Below are 16,774 nucleotides of genomic sequence, written 5' to 3' on the forward strand. Positions count from 1 at the left end.
AACACAGAGGCTGTTTCCGAATGACCCAAGATGAAAATTGCGTCGAGAACTGCATCGAGGGACCACTACTTCACAAGAGAAAGAAGCGTAACCACTCTAAGGAGTCATTTTGCTTTATTCCATCATAATCCAGAACCACTCATTGGACATATAGGATCAAGTGACTGTGGATGGGATCAAGTGAGTGTGGATCAAGTGAGTGTTCTATGTCCGGGCCAGATGCTCAGACGCAACGTTGATCTATGTGCCACGCACATTGGGGATGATCAGTTTCAGAGTTCAGACGTGTTAATAGGTCGGACCATATAAACTATTGAAAATGCATTGTCCGTCCCACTTGTTTGTGAGTCGGGTCTAAGGGTCACCCTTCACATAAACAACTCTATTCCGAGGGTTTTGAATGACAGACTGATAGTGGCTATACTGGAAACTGTGAACTGTTGAACAAGTCTTTAATTGAGCAGCTGATTCTCCGAATACGTTATTACCTTTTGACTTACACATCCTTGCCTTCTTATATTGTCTGCTGAGTACGTTTAGATGAAGGTACTTATGCACAATCCATTAAAAACTAGGCTAAACTTTCATTAAAATTCAAGTCCATAGTCCAATTGTCCGTTGGCAGACAAAAGAAGTATTCTGCCATTACAAGATAGCTCGCCTTTCACAACCTTCATAAGAGTACAGACCAACACGAAACCTGAGTCAATGAATTATTTTTTAATATCCCAGCAAGAATTTTCAGATAGAAAGCGATTGTTTTTAACCTATATACAACATCAACATACTCACCTTATCATCTCTAAATTTTACACGAGAAAATTAAAACATTGCTGTAACGCTGTGGATATACTCAATTAATTCTGATGAGCTTACATGTCGAAATCTAGACAGAACAAGTATAGTAGCCTCTAATTACATTCCAAGCAGAGCATAGTCTGTTGAGCTGTGATGCTCGGACTCTTCACCTGACCTGAGGATCCGGTGGACAGGATCCGGACACGGATCCGGACATGGATCCTTGACGGATCCTTCTATGAGAAATCGGTGTGAGAGTGTTGTTTTTAACCTCTGTTTTGTACAGCAGCCCTATATCAAGAGTAATCTTGACATGAATTTTAATGCTGTAATAAAGTCTTCATTCATGTTAAACATGAAAAAACTACTTTTCCTTTCTTTTCTTGGACTTTTTTAACTAATAATCAATTTATTTTCAAAAAAATAAAACATTAGCCGAGTCCAAATTCAAATTAGGATCCTCGTATCCGAGTTCTTGTTTTTGAGATTTCAAGGATCGAACCCTCGGATCCGTGTCCGTGTCGGATCCTCGTATCCGAGTCCGAGCATCACAGCTGTTGAGCAACAAAAGAAAACATATTAAGCACAAATTAGAGTCACTATAAGATATATGTAACCCACACAAAACCAATAGACTAGTACAAGTTATAAAATGTAAGCTTTACCGTGTTGAGTAGACGAAGAGCAGCAGGTCGAGTAAACTTCCTTGCGAAGAGGAAGCATGGGGCAGGTTTCCCCTTGCTACTGCACCACTCTCTTCTGTATTCAGTTTCATAGTTTATATTATCTATTTCCTGCAATCAATCATGTAACTATGTTGAAACTAGCAAACAACACTCAACATGATCATTGGTGTCAGCAATTACTACATCTTTCTACCTATATCTAAATAATATGCTTTGTTAAAAAGGATACATCCGCAGTCTACATCAAGTACGACTCCGTCAGTTCCCAAAATAGTTTACGCTTGCGTTTGAATCGGTTTTTATGCAAGTAGAGAAACTGAGAAAGTGGCTACGGATTTCAACATTCATTTTTTTTTTGCTAAGATAAAATATTAAGGGGCACCAAGGGAGTGACGCCCATGTACAAAAGATATAATAGACGTGGCGTCCGTCTAAAAAAAAGACACAACAGGGCTACAGCTGTACACAAAACATCTTCAATGTGACACCCATATACACAATGAGAGATGGATCATTACACTCTCAAGTCTCAAACTATCATGAGTAATCTTATCCTTAAAAGTTATCACGAAGACATGGTATTTTTTAAAAGGCGGTTGTCACTCAATAAATGATACGGAGTAATTATAATGATGGATCGACAAATTATTTTTGAAAAATCAAGTAGAAGTGTCTAAACATAATTGTTAAAGGAGGCAAGTTATAGTATTTTGGTTAGATTATGAACATTTTATATAAGTCAAGGGTATGTTAGATTCTTTTTTTTTAATTATAATGATGGATCGACAGATTATTTTTGAACAAGTGGAAGTGTCTAAACATAATTGTTAAAGGCAGCAGCCAGCAAGTTATTGTATTTTGGTTAGATTATGAACATTTTATACAAGTCAGGGGTATGTTAGATTTTTTTTTCCCTTAAAAAATGAAGGGCACATATTAGAATTTGCAAAAACACAAGGGTAACAGAGAAAATTCCCAAAAAAGGTCACAATATGAGACATGGGTTCAAGGTGATACTTTGGCAGCACTAAACTAAGGTATCAAGTGTCCCAAGATACTGAGTATATCAGATTCCCTGTTTAGATCCTACTTATAGTGTTGGCCATAAAGTCCCTCATGTTGTAATGGAGATGAAAAAACAATGTGTGCAAAATATGACCGTTTTATGAAGAAGAAAAATCACCATTTGTTTCTTACTAAAACTACGAGGGTCATTTTTTTTTTTTTGGCGGACGCAATTCCAGCAAACTAGACTCCTCTGCAATATGTCATTTCCAATCAAGCAAAAGTGTGAGCCTTTCTTTGGTCAAGGGGATAAAGGTACAAATAAAACTCAGTCGAATGAAGCTGTAGATGCAAGGGAACTATGGTCAATCAACTACTTCCGTATATATAGTCGTCTAACTAGGACTAGGAATAGTCATCCAGGGTAACCCTTACCCCTCAACAAAAAATAGGCCCAAATTAGTACCTGCACCCCCAACCAAAAAAAAAGTCCAAAATAAGAGAGAAAACACTGGCTTCAGTTTCAGAAATGAAATCAACCCAAGAAGACACAACAAAGCACAAGGGATCCTGACAAAACCCATACGGTACATACTGTCGCCATCTCACCAGTACTTTCGGACTGCTTATCTTTGCCATTTTGTTGATTTAAGACTACCAGATTTTGCACGAGTGCAACGCTGCAATCTAATGTGCCAATCACAACATGAATGTTTCTCTCTTAGTGAAACATGTGTCACTTTGTTATTTAAGCTACGTGTCCACCACGACACATTTTTTAGTTTAAAACATGATTTTTTTTCCACAAAGTAGTCATATCCTACACTCGAAACTGTGTACTACTACTTGCATCATTTCAAGTTTCAACCAACTCGGAGCAACGTTAAGTGAAACCAGGTTATTTCACCCTCAGAAGACATAGCGAGCTAAGCTTCTTCAACAGCTCGCCATAATGAAAACACAGCCTAGTCAACTCTGTGCACATATTAAGATATGAAGTGGAACACAAACTGAAAGTTATCTAGCTTCAATACTGGTTATCAATCAGATCTGCAGAAATTAGGCAGCAAACATACCTTGATGGATTGTATCAGCTGAGGTGTAGCGTCAGAAAATTTATAACTAACTGGATGCCATCCACGCCTTTCACGGTCTCTAGTGGATGGAAGATCCCAAGCCGTATGTGTCAAAGATCTCCGTGTAATCTCGTCTTCAAGGCCTTCTTGCTGGATTTTGTCGGCAAAAGGGAGCAAAAGTTCAATGGTATAATTATTAGAAATAAAAATTCGCAACAATCCTTTTACTATCAACAATCAAATATAACTTCCTGCACTATATGTTAGTTTTTGTCAGTCTGTTCAGTGCAAACAGGATTCAGTTAAATTTCAGTATATCAAGTTATCACCTGCATAATCAACGGGCACAAAACAGAAAATATAGAGGACTATTTAGTCTATTAGGAACGTATTAAGATCAAATCACTGCTTAGGTTGAAACTTGAAATTGTTCTTTGTACGGTATCATGGCCTCAATGACCCTGAGGTCTCAAGTTCAAATCCTGAAAACCCCCATTCTAACAAATGAAATTTCAGAACTACGTATGGGTGGGCCTATGTATAAAATTTAATGTAATCTAGTCATTATATGCCTAACTGTAAAATGACCCGTTTCATAAAGCCATAAACAAAAAGGTGACCAACTATGCTACACTAATCACTTTTTTTGTGTTCTAGTTTCTATCCTCTGTTGCTCCAATGTCACAACTTCTAGCTTCCTAAACAGGATCCTTAAAAGATCCAAAAATAAATAGCGGTGTTTGGGCATAAAGCCGTCATAAGGCATGAACCTTCACCTTGTGCCTTGGCTTTAGGAATCCTTTGCACCATGATGCACCTTGCGCTTCCCAAAGCAGAGCTCTTATTGGTCTAAATTAGAATAACGAAAACTTCAGAAACACGCACCCACAAAAGACATGTTTCATAAAGAAAGTAAAGAGCTAAAAGGGAAAAAAGATTTTTGACTACGTTATACTCCCTCCATTCACATCAATTCCATTCATTTGTAAATGACGCCAAGATTAATAAAGAGACATAAAATAGGGGAATAAATAGCAACCTATAACGTGCAAGTGTATTAGAAAACATTATGCAACGGTATTTTGGTCTTAAGATTATTTTTTTTTTTCCAAAAAAGGGAACGTACGGAACCCATATAGGACCAAAATTGAATACGTGTGGAAATGAATTGAACGTAGGGAGTACGAGTTTTTGGTTAGGTGCTACCTTATATTTAGGGGATTTCGTAAAACAACTACACTTGTTTTACTTTTCTTGCTTTTTTAAGTGAAAGATAAATATCATTAATAAAAGGCCATACGACATCGAGAACGGATATTGGATTGAATGAAATACAATTTTGTAAAAACTAAACAAATCAAATCCTTCCTAAAACAAAGATCGCTATTAGAATAAGACAAGTGCATACCCTCCAATATACCCTTGTTTATTGACACAACCTTTCCCGGGTTAATGGATGTGGCGTAGTTTTCAAAAGGATGAAATTTGTCTATTTTTACAGATTGTAGACGAAGATCTGGCCTCAATCACGATACCATATTTAGAATCGTTAAGGCACTGATCTTCCACATACTCCTAACCGAAGTTCTTGAACCTCTCACAATGAGAGAACGAAACCACCAAAATACGGGAAGAAACCCATCAATTGATGGGAGCAAAACTCCCCTAAATGGAGAGCCAAAAGCCATTAGAAACACAACTACTATAATATTAATAACTAAAATGAAATTTGGGGCTTACCACTAACCACTACCAAAGATGATAGATGGTAGCCCCATGAAAATGGAGAGGGTTTTTTCTTGGGGCCTTTTGGGGAGTGAGAGGAGCTTATTTTTCTTGCTTTACACTACCTTGTGTTTTCATTTTTTTTCGCCAAACACTACTAAAGTGACTATTCCGGCCGAAAACGCCAAATTTACGAGGTTAACTTGCTTCTATTTCGCCAAAAACTACCTTACTTTCTCATTTTTTTACAAAACTACCTAGCATTTTTCTTTGTTTCCCAAACTACCCGACTTTAATTTCTGCTCTAAACTAATTTCAATTTCTTTTCTTCTCCAAATTTGATTTCATTTTCATTTTACCAATTACATGTATGTAATAATAAAATCTTTTCTATTATTTTACAGTCAAATTAATTTTTTTCTAGTACATTATTAGAAGATGGCATGGATTTGACAATGCCAATAGACACTTTGGAGAGGTGGGGCACTAAGAGGAGTGTAAAGTTGTAAACCTAAGTCCATAACAAAATAAGAACTTATCCTAAAACACATGGACACCGGAGGACTGCACGCTAGACATTAACAGGTACACCAGCCACCTTAATCTTCTGAAATGGAGCATGTAGAAACAATACTCCATGCCCTTTAAGTCATACATTTACCTTAATGTTACTGCTCCACATGTGTACACAATTAGCCATAGGTAATCATCTGACCCCCTTGGTTTCTAACTCAGTTTTACAACCAATAAACTCTCTTTTACTTGTACAGTCCCTTAACATATTATAATTCAAAACATGCCACCACTAATTACACCCATGGTCTTACAACCGCTAATTACATGAGAATGGGGTAGCAATCTCGGAGACTTGATCAATAGTTGCACAATGGGCCTTAACCAAGCGTTAGCGTTAATGCTTCTGTCAGATTTATTCCAAGCTAAACGCCGAATTTTGGGTACTTGATGCCTATTGAGTATTGACTTGTAGCCTTCGAGCACTTTGCCTTCTTTGTTACTATGATAAAAATGATTTACCAAAATACCATTTATATGAAAATTGGCACTTTTTACCATTGATATTAATTTTTTAATTTGGATAAGATGAGGTACTTCATAAGAACTAACAAAATTAAACAAGAAAAATATTAGGGATTTTCTACCATATACCCTTGTGTTTTTTAAATTTCTGCCATATACCCCTATTGTTTCTAACTTTCTACGTTATACCCCTTGATACAGGATACAGGAATTAACCCAGGAATGGAGAAAGGGTAATTCGAGGATTCTGTACAAGATCAAACTCAACAGAAGATGAATAAGAGAGAGAGGGATAATTGAAAGATTGAAGATTTTATTGAGAGTTTTCTGTAAAAATGATGAATGAATCTATTACAGAGAATGAGTATAGCTTTTATACTAAAATGACAGCTAATTGACAGCTCAACTCTAACAACTTCTCAACTGACTTTGGCGCCAAAGTTCACAATTTGTTATTTCTGTTATTTATTTGTTATTTCTGTTACACTGCATCACCCCTCAACCTTCCAAATTTCTATCATATACCATTTTCACCAATTAACACAACATTCACACTCCTCATCTACTTACAACCACAACCACCATTTGTGGTCCAGATTGGTCCCCTAACCACTCGAAATCACCGGCACTACTCCTTTACCCACGGCACATCCACCCAAAACCACGACAAGCCAGGCTCCAATCTGGTCACAACCCAGCCATTGTGTCCAGGATTGTGTCATTGACGTTGTAAGAGCGACAAAAACTCCCTCTTCTGCGTTAAAAATCGGGTTGGGAGAGGTAGTTAAGACGGTTGCTGGTGTTTTGGGTGGATGGGCGGAGGTTTTCATTTTTACTATTATTGATGTTGGCCTCAAAGATAAGGAAGTTTTTGGTGTGTTCAATGTGAGGTGGCGGTAGCTAGGCTGTGGCCTGGACTCGTCGATAGGGAGAGATCCTGCGTTGCCGAGGGAATGTCGGCATTGCCGCATTGGTACTGGTCTGATTGTGGTAAAGGTGTTCGTCTCGGTTGTGTTTTAAGAAGTTGGGTGGTTTGTGGTGGGTTCAATTTGGTGGTAATGAGGAGGTTGGTGGTGAGGAGATGCTTTATGTGTGGTGGTGGTGATGGAGGGCTGTCCATTGAGAAGAATCAAGGGGATGAAATAGGGTGTTATTAATGTGATGAGGGTAATTAATCAATGTCAAATAACATAACAATGAACATAATAGGATATATGGTAGAAGCTTACAAAATTGGAGGGTATAATATAGAAAGCTAGAAAGAGTAAGGGTATATGGTAGAAATTTAAAAAACACAAGGGTATATGGTAGAAGATCCCTTTTATATAATGATGAGGTCCTTTCACGAAAGTTAAAACATCCTGTTCTGTAAATTGAATATCAACAACTAAGAAAACCATACTGAAAACTGAGAAGCCATGTAATATTGTAATGCGATAACTCACAGCAAGTAAACTTTGAACATAATGTTCATCTGGTATGCAGTTGTGCTCCTTTGATGGATCGACAGGCTGCAGCCAAATAAAATTACAATTAGAAAGTATGCTATGTGCTCTTAATAGTAATCAAGTTAGTTTCAGCCTTCAACGGTCTCAGACTTTCAGGTTTGATAAACAAAAGAAATTGTTGCTGAAATGCTGAACATGAGAAAGGGGAAGCAAACATGACATACACACAATTAGAAAGGACTAAAGTGAGAACTCTTACAAAGGGTTGGTCACGCCAAAATTCGGGAAGTGATTTTCTCTGCAAATTGACAAAATAAGTGATGTAAGAGCCACCACGGCTTGCAGAAGAAAACCACGAATAATCCACAAATAACAGAGAAAATAAAATGAAGAACTCTGAGGTCTTGGAGAAATTACAGTGAAAAAGCTTTTGAGACATTACATTCTAATTTGAGTAATCACAGCACAAGCTACAATCATAAAGTCAAAACTCAAAACAGCCTATGTTGACACTTCACAGTATTTGCTTCTGACTTGTATCATAATTGAATGTGAACCATAGAGAGCATAAAAGTATAATAGTTTGATTTAATAAAGGATCCTGCCACCACATTTTACAATCACCAACATCTCATCCAGCATACTGCTGCCGACTGGGCATCCTAAAACAGCAATAGGTGCAGCCACGTCCTGCTTAAGGTTTGAGCAACTTTAAGCAGCAAGGTAGCATAAAGTTTGAACAGCGTAGAAGGGCCAAAGTCAACTGTCTCACAAATTTAACGTCAAAATTAATTTCCAGATACCTCCATGTAGTAGCACAAATATCTCCAAACAAATAAAATAAAGGAAAGAAGGAGCTCAGTATTTCCATGATTTTGAATGCACCCAAATCCATTGTCTACAGTTTACATTCTAGTGCACAAAGATGACGACTTGAGGGGCATAAATCTCTTCAGAGAAAAAAAAAATATGAACAGTTTCAATATAAACTATATAGCAACCTTGCCATTACCCAGCCAGTTTATCACAAACAATATGAAACTTCTTCTCTAATTCCAACTTCCAAATATCAAGACCATTATGCCATCTCCTATGGCAACAATAAGCCTAGCAATTCACTAAGTGCAGAAATTTATTTCTAGTTGAAAGCGAATAAATGGCAACAGCAACATTAGTGCGGCGCATCAAAGGCTCTCACAGTCCAACAAATGAGGGGCAAGGGAAGCAGGATGTATGCAGTTTTTCTTATCCCTATGTTAACAATGAATAGGGGTTGTTTCCGGGTGACCCATATGAAATTGTATTGAAAATTGCATCGCATGACTGTTCACTGTTACTTCACCAAAAAAAATAAAAAATAAAAAACCACAACTAGGTTTTTTACTTTATTTTGTCATAATCCAAAACCAGAGATTAGAGAGCCTTTGGCCCCACTGGAAATGAAAACATGTAATGGGCACATTTTTAAAATTTTAGGTAGCAAAACTTGCCCTGCAATGCTGCTGAAATACAGGGAAAACTGTTTCATCTTTCACAATAACCTCTGCATGTTTCCTATTTAGCACAACCCACTGCAACAAAAGCACAAAAGATTAGGAAAAGCAAACAAAACAAAGAAATAGAATATCCTCCATGCTATTCATTTTTTTTTAATATCCCTACCTGTGAACCTTTGCGCCAATTACTAACAGGAATAATAGGGTGCATCTTTGGATTGTAACGCCCATCCTTTTTGTCAGCGAAACTGTAACCACAATAAAACGTCTACCACAGTCAAGAGCTATTTGGAGACCTGTATGGGCAAGCCATTACGACCCAGTCCTATGTTATACTAATTTCAAATTTGAAATTTTGAACAAACAAAAACTAGCTTTTGTTAAGATGCGAGCACATAGTGGAACATAGGCATTAGTACACGAACCAATAAAAGGTAAGATATGTAAACAAAATGTGAAAAGGAAAACTATTGTAGCAAATAGCAGATCCTTACCTATCTACAAAACTCCTTGATGTTGACATGATATAATCGTATGTATAGCTAAAGTTGTACAGGGGGATACAGCTGAAATAAGATCAGTTAGCTGAAACATTGTTAGAATGAATAAACACAAACTGAAGCATCCTGGCAAATAACTTCAATAATACTCTTCCGGCTGAGTATTCAGAATTGACAGAAACCTCAGCCCAGCTACTTAAACTACTATTGTTTCTCTTGGATACATTGAAACTACCAAATGTAAAGAGAGACAAGAGAACTTTATAAATGACCCTTGATTGGAATGTGCTCACCTGTCGGAAAGGAAAACAAATCGTTCATTTAAAGGATCTACAAGAGCATTTTTCAGCAGAACACGCTCTGCCAGGATCATGGTAGCTTCTCCCCAATCTACCTAGTGAAGTAAATTAGCACAACTGTAATTGTAATAAAAATGTAACAATGGAGTAGTACACAAACATACTTTCAAATTTAAACCCAACTTTTCTGGTAATTTTTTTTAAGATCGATGAACATAGTTACAATTTACAAGTCCAAAGAAAGACAAAGGATAAGAACCAGAAATAAAATGAGCACGATCACAACCTAAACAAACTCAGCCAAAACATTTTAAAACATGAAACAATTTGATTGATAATAACAGAAAGTAGAGAGGCAGAGAAGGGCGGAACAAGAGGTCCACAAAAATTGTGCAGCAAGAAACAGACAAGTGCTATGAAGCATTACAATAGATACATATTAGTGACGTGACAGGGATGCCTTGTGTCGAATGGGCAGATTCCCATACAGACGCTAAAAGTGCCTCTCTCTCTCTCTCTCCCTCACACAAACACGAGCGCGCGCACGCACGCACGCACGCACGCATTTTCTAATTCGAAAATGCATGGCTTGAGGTGAAAGAGTTTGTTAATTAGGTGTGAAAGATTGGTGGTTGGGCTTGTTAGTAGCTACCACAGCTTTCTTTCAGCAAAAAGTTGGCTAACTTAAAACAACAACATTACCCCAGTGCCTCAATGGCTCCCGCAAATTGCGGGGTAAGGGGGGTCGGATGTACGCAGCCTTACCCTTGTGTTAGAAACACAAAGAGGCTGTTTCCGAATGACCCAAGATGAAAATTGCGTCGAGAACTGCATCGAAGGACTGCTACTTCACAAGAGAAAGAAGCGCAGCCACTTTAGTGAGCCATTTTGCTTTACTCCATCATAATCCAGAACCAAAGAGTAATAGTCTTTGGCTCCATTGGAAATATGGCTAACTTAAAACAACAGTATCAAAAAATGAAACAGAGATGTTCTGAGGCATTTTATTTTTAATAAATAATTAAACAGTTGGTGATAAGATTAAAGCTTGAATGAGAACTGAGAAGGAACAACTCAAGATACCTTCACTAGCCTAGAAACTTAAGATTGTAGACAAATATAATGAAAACTTCAAACTTAGTAATTTCTTATCTAAGTAAATATTATTAGTTGCTTCATTTTCTTCCCAACCAAAACAAGCTCAAAACATAGCCATCTCTAATGTAAATGAATATTTTGTAGATTGAAGCCTCGAAGGATGGAGTTCGCTTTCAATTAGTAAAGTTTCCTATTTTTTCTCCATCTACATCACTCCTCCCTTGCTATTTTTGGCGAATTCAATGAAATTCGGGTGAACCAATAAGCAAATTAGGCGAACTTATGTCCAAATGAAACGCCAATCGATTCACGATTTGATTTGTAGGCTCGTTTGTCAAATCTGGCACCCGCGTTCCTTATTGCTAATGAATGCATGGATTCATTACAAAAAGTCTAACCAACCGAGTCCTGGTGCAAACTTGAACTTGAAAAGGCTTATGACCATTTTTCTTGAAGTTTTCTAATGTTTAGTTTTCTCATGGTCTCTTTTCGCATCATTACTAATTGATTCCCGGTGCTTGTTATTTCAATCTGTCGATTTCTTGGCTAGCTCTAGAACCCTGAGTCAAGGAGACCCATCCTCTCCTCTTCTCTTTGTATTAGGTTATGAAATCGCTTAGTCTTGGATATGCAAGGCAGTGAAGATAGGCTTTTTAGATGATGTTGAATCTGTAAATATAAACAATTCTTCTGAACATTTCACCTTTGCGCAACTTCCCGCTGCAAATGATACCTTGATTTTTTTAGAACAAGCAAGGAAACTTTGCATTTCCTGAGGTGTCTTTTGATCTTCAAAGCAATATCTTGCCTTAAGATTAATCTCACAAAGTGTATGCTAATACCTTCACTAAGTGATAGATTTGGATGCAGATTGGATTCTTCCCCTAAGTTGGTCTGCCTCTTAATGCTTATGACACTACATCAAAAAGTGGTCCTTCACAACCTGGATAAGTTGAACCGGATGCAATTCCGCGACCTACATGTAATACCATGACTCGTGATAACGTGAAGCATAATTACGTGTCTCTCATTTGTACGAGTGTCACCTCATGATATCTTTTTATACACAAGCATCGCCCCTTTAGTAACCTTTGTCATTTATTTGGATGTAAGTTGTGTAGGGAAGAGGAGGAGATGGGAAGGCAAGCAATGGAGGTATTCTCATTCCAGTTCATTCTTATATTGGGAAGATTTTGATTTGCATTTAGGGATGAAGATAGGTCCTCCATTTTCCATCACTGTATTTCCTCCAACTCGACCTACTAGGCTACTATCCAAACAAGAGAAACTGATTATCTCTCCTCCCGATCTTCCAACTTTATCCGAGAAAAAATATCAAGTTTATGAATTTCATACGAAGATATTTAACATTATTTTTAGTTATTAAAAAAAGAAAAAGATGATATTTTGAATACTTGAGACCGGAGAATTACCATGTCAAATATCCTCATGGTTTAAAAGATATATCTCTCCTCATATTCACATCAAAGTATTAGTAATACTCGCCTAAAAAAAATTAGTCCAGCATCAGCCCTAATACCCAAGGGTTTCAAATAAATGAGCCAAACATAAAAGAGAGGAGCTGTAAGAATGAAAACGACAGTACAGATCATTGCACAAGTTGAGTTAACTTCAAAGAGGCCTTTCCTACCCAAAACTTAAGACAAAAGATAGACTTCGTCGACGAACTGGCAGCCATACAATGAGGAGCAAAGTTTGTACCAGGAAATCTATCAGCGAAATGAATTCAGATTTTCATTCATGGCTATTCCATTTCCATCAGACTTGGTCAAGGGTCCATAACAATCAGTCAATATAAGCCCTAACAATCATAGTATACAACATGTGCCAGACACTCCACCACGACCACTTTATAAGGGTTGTGAAGGTTATGACCACTGACTATGAGGCGGCTTACTGATACATTTATGGTACAATGACCAAAATACAGGCGAGGACGATTAGGCAATCCATTTAATACGATGGAAATTATATATATTACTACCTCCATTCATAACCAAACACAACATTTTTTTTTTTTTGACACTATTCACGAACAAGGAGAATCTTCATGAAGAAACAATATGGTCATGTTTAAAGAGTACAATAAGAATATCGAACTTTTAAATGTTTTCATAATGTAAAAGTAAGATATTTACGATGCAAATTGTGCATTGGCAAGTTTATAAAAGTCAAATGTCATGTTTGGATTTGAATGGAGGGAGTACCAAAGAGTATTCAAGAAAACTCACTAAAATCTATTGCAATTTCAGATACAAACAGAACAAAACATCCTAAAGCCCCTGTCTTTTAGATTTTTAATAGAGTTCTTCATTAAGATATTTTATGAATATAAGGCATACCACCTCATGTCAGTTATCTCAAAGATCAAACAGAAAATCAGGCTCGAAGCTTACTTGTATACTGTCATTCACTTGGCGGTCTAAAAAGTAGAGGGATTTTGTTGTTGCCTTGTTCAAGAGGAACCCAGGTCTTGAGTGAACATAGATAGTGAATTTTTTGTCCTTGTCTGCCTACAGAAAGACCAACATTGTAAATTCAACGCAATATTATTTATAGCGACATATGCGTATTAGTTTATAAGGAAGATCAACCTATAAATTACATTCACATAAATTGATAATTTGAGCAAAAAGACTATATTCACCCCGAAACATCACATTCAAATGTTTGCATAGACAGAAAAAGGTGAACTGCTGTGACACTGACGCTGCAATGTGGCCACTAGACATGATAAGATTCTAACACTTCCGTGATTAATCATTACATTGCACCCAGTAGATGCAGCATGGCAACAAAATGCATCAGCTACGTAACAAACTAATATAACCGCATTTCTGTGATTACGATCATAATACCCAGTAGATGATGTGACAACCAATTTTCAAATTATCACCTGAACATAATCGACATTTCCGTGGTTTTATCGCTACTGGCCATTAGTTTTATAGAGGATTGTAAAATATCTATGGAAAAAAAAAGGCCACAAGAGATAAAAATAGACTACTAACATTGGAAATCAAACTTGAATTTCAAATTCAAGACGTCAAGAACTAAGTCGTTTGATAAACTTCTCTTAAATTACGGCCACAATAGCCATGATAAAATCCTTAAGTTATGTCTGAGACATCTTAATACTTGGGTTTTATGTTGCTCGGACTCTTTAATATTACCTCACATACTCATGTCGGATATACACTCAGACAATATGACATTTCATTTTAGACCAAGAACATGAATTTTTTTCCATAAAATAGTCGTAAAACTAACTATTTAAAATCTACTTTCTGCTCATTGCTGAACAAGGCATTTGATGAAACAACAAAATAGTACGGAGTATATAAATTTGTAAAAGGGTAGCTTGAGCCCAATCTACTCTCCGGATCCGTCATTTACCAAACATTGTAACCAGAAGATTAATTGGTCGGATATGCTAAATAGTCGTAAATCTAGTCAAAACCACCAATATGTTGTTTATAAAAAAAACGCAGCCTTGATTAACAAAATGCAGGATATCATCCAAAGGCCAAGCAATTAAAAGTTGAGCTTGACAATAATCTTAATATGAAAGAAAAAAACATCAGTTAATCTGTTAATCATATAGTAACCGATTAAATAAAAAGAAATGGTAATATGGTAGGATTTTCACAGGAATAGGGTGTTATGCAAACATAAGTGGGCCATAATTAAAATGGTACACTTGATAATTATGACTAATTAATGACATTTGGATCACTTCATTAAATGTATGGGACCTTTGAGCATACCTTAATCCAAAGTTAGTACAAAAAACATGACAACAATACTGGCAGCAATATTATATAAAATTAAAACACAAATTATCATCTTAAACTTAGTGAATTTAGAAATGAAGTAAAAAAAGAGAAGCATACCCTGAAAAAGGCATCCCAGTAAAAATCAAGAGGAAGACGATTGCGAGCAATGAAGAGGAAGGCAATTTTAGGGTTAGAAGGAAAGGGATTACGGAAAATAGGGAGAAGTAGATTAATAGAGCGGGAATTGAACTCAAGAAGGAGTAAAGATGCAATGCAAAGACATAGTAGTAGTGCGAAGAAAGTGGTAGTGTTGCATTTCTGAAGTGATCTTTGCTGGAAACTGGATCTTCTCTTCATTGTAGATCACACAATTCCAATTCATGGGGGATTTAGTGTTGTTGATGGAGTAGTAGTAGTAATAGTAACAGCACTGATTTTGCATCAGAGAGATGCAAAAATGGAGTAAGAAAGAGTAAGATGGAATCAAAGTGGAGTGAGTGTACAAGTTTGGTCAATTCACTTGAGTCTTGTGACTCACCCTCCCAACCACACCTTGTCCTCCGCCTTTTTTTTTAAAAAATTATTATGTGTCGTTTTGATAGGGATGCCATGTTGCGGATACGGTAAGTGTGAATATCGCTGGTATACGGTAAATGTGGATAGTGCCGAATGTGGTGCGGCTTGTAAATGTATGAGTCAACATGGCAAAATTCACCTCAGTCGAATGGCCGGAGTCGTACCCCATAACCAAGCTGAGAACCGGCATGCCCCGAATTCAAATTGACCCGACTCTATGACCTGATCTGAATGTTTATTGTTAAAAATCTATATCTATCTATATTATTAAAGGAAACTTTTTCCGAGCGATTCTAGAGACTCCAACATTACCGAAACACCTAAAATTATTAAATAACTAGATTTTGAACGCACGGGTTTTAAATTTGTCCTTTCTCTAATTGTTTAGACCTTTTAATATCATTTTGAATTATACGTAAAAGTTGTATTTCAATTACTCAAATAAGATACTCCGTATAAATCTTTCTATCTTATTAATTTGAACACCTTTCAATAAAGTTTCTTTCTTTTCAAAAAATTATCTTATTAATTCTATACTCCTTCCTATTCTAAATAACTGTCCTATTTGCCATTTCCGTCAATTCACATAACTGTATCATTTGCCATATTTGGACATGGTTTTTTACTTTCCTACCCTTGGCTCTTTTCTTTATTTACCACCCACACCACCCCTAACCCATCATATTCAATACTTTTCATTATTTAACTCTCATATTCTTACCCCTACACAATAATTTTTATTATTTTAACTATATTCCTTAATTTTCGTGCCATTGTCCAAATGGGACACTTATTCGGAATAGGAAGGAGTATAAGATTAAGAAGTACGTTTACGTAAGAATTCTAGGAATAGGAATTACAATTTGTTAGAATAAGAGGATAATTACAAATTATTTTAAAGTTTTATCCTTTAAGTTTTCACTTTTCAAATTTATAGATAGATTTTTTAATGGAATATAATTTAGTAATTTGTAAATTAAGTTAGTTATCCGCAAAACACCATATAGTTATAGTAAATGAATTAAACTTTCATTGAATGCTTTGCTTATCACCCAAATACTTAGCTCAACAATTGTCATCACCTCATTATACAATGTAAACTCCTCAAAACTGCAAGTCGTTTACCTTACTATGTTGTTTATCCCCATTGTTATCTCCATATCAAATTAATAAATGTCCAAACCCCTCAAAGTACAATGATCCACGACTAATAGATAACTTGTTATTCCTTA

General features: G+C 36.4%; 1 protein-coding gene across 4 annotated transcripts; it reads right to left on the reverse strand.

Annotated features, from left to right (window-relative positions):
• Positions 1–558: 558 nt before the first annotated feature.
• LOC141612216 (glycosyltransferase BC10-like) lies at positions 559–15,479 on the reverse strand. Of its 4 annotated transcripts, XR_012529014.1 has the most exons (12): positions 15,084–15,469; positions 13,587–13,703; positions 10,066–10,166; positions 9,767–9,838; positions 9,439–9,520; positions 9,267–9,347; positions 8,036–8,074; positions 7,774–7,839; positions 4,342–4,414; positions 3,566–3,715; positions 1,464–1,592; positions 559–1,352 (listed from the first exon to the last, which is right to left on the reverse strand). XR_012529014.1 is itself a non-coding variant. In XM_074430949.1 (11 exons), the coding sequence occupies exons 1-11, from the start codon at positions 15,321–15,323 to the stop codon at positions 1,347–1,349; spliced, it is 1,083 nt and encodes a 360-aa protein (XP_074287050.1). In that variant the 5' UTR covers positions 15,324–15,479; the 3' UTR covers positions 702–1,346. The 4 variants fall into 4 exon arrangements, 3 of the variants coding, with proteins under 3 accessions (XP_074287050.1, XP_074287049.1, XP_074287051.1); XM_074430949.1 differs by lacking the exon at positions 4,342–4,414 and having other exon boundaries at positions 702–1,352; positions 15,084–15,479; XM_074430948.1 differs by lacking the exon at positions 4,342–4,414 and having other exon boundaries at positions 702–938.
• Positions 15,480–16,774: the final 1,295 nt, after the last annotated feature.

The sequence above is a fragment of the Silene latifolia genome, chromosome 11, assembly GCF_048544455.1.
Source record: "Silene latifolia isolate original U9 population chromosome 11, ASM4854445v1, whole genome shotgun sequence".
In the NCBI taxonomy this organism is placed as follows: Eukaryota; Viridiplantae; Streptophyta; class Magnoliopsida; order Caryophyllales; family Caryophyllaceae; genus Silene; species Silene latifolia.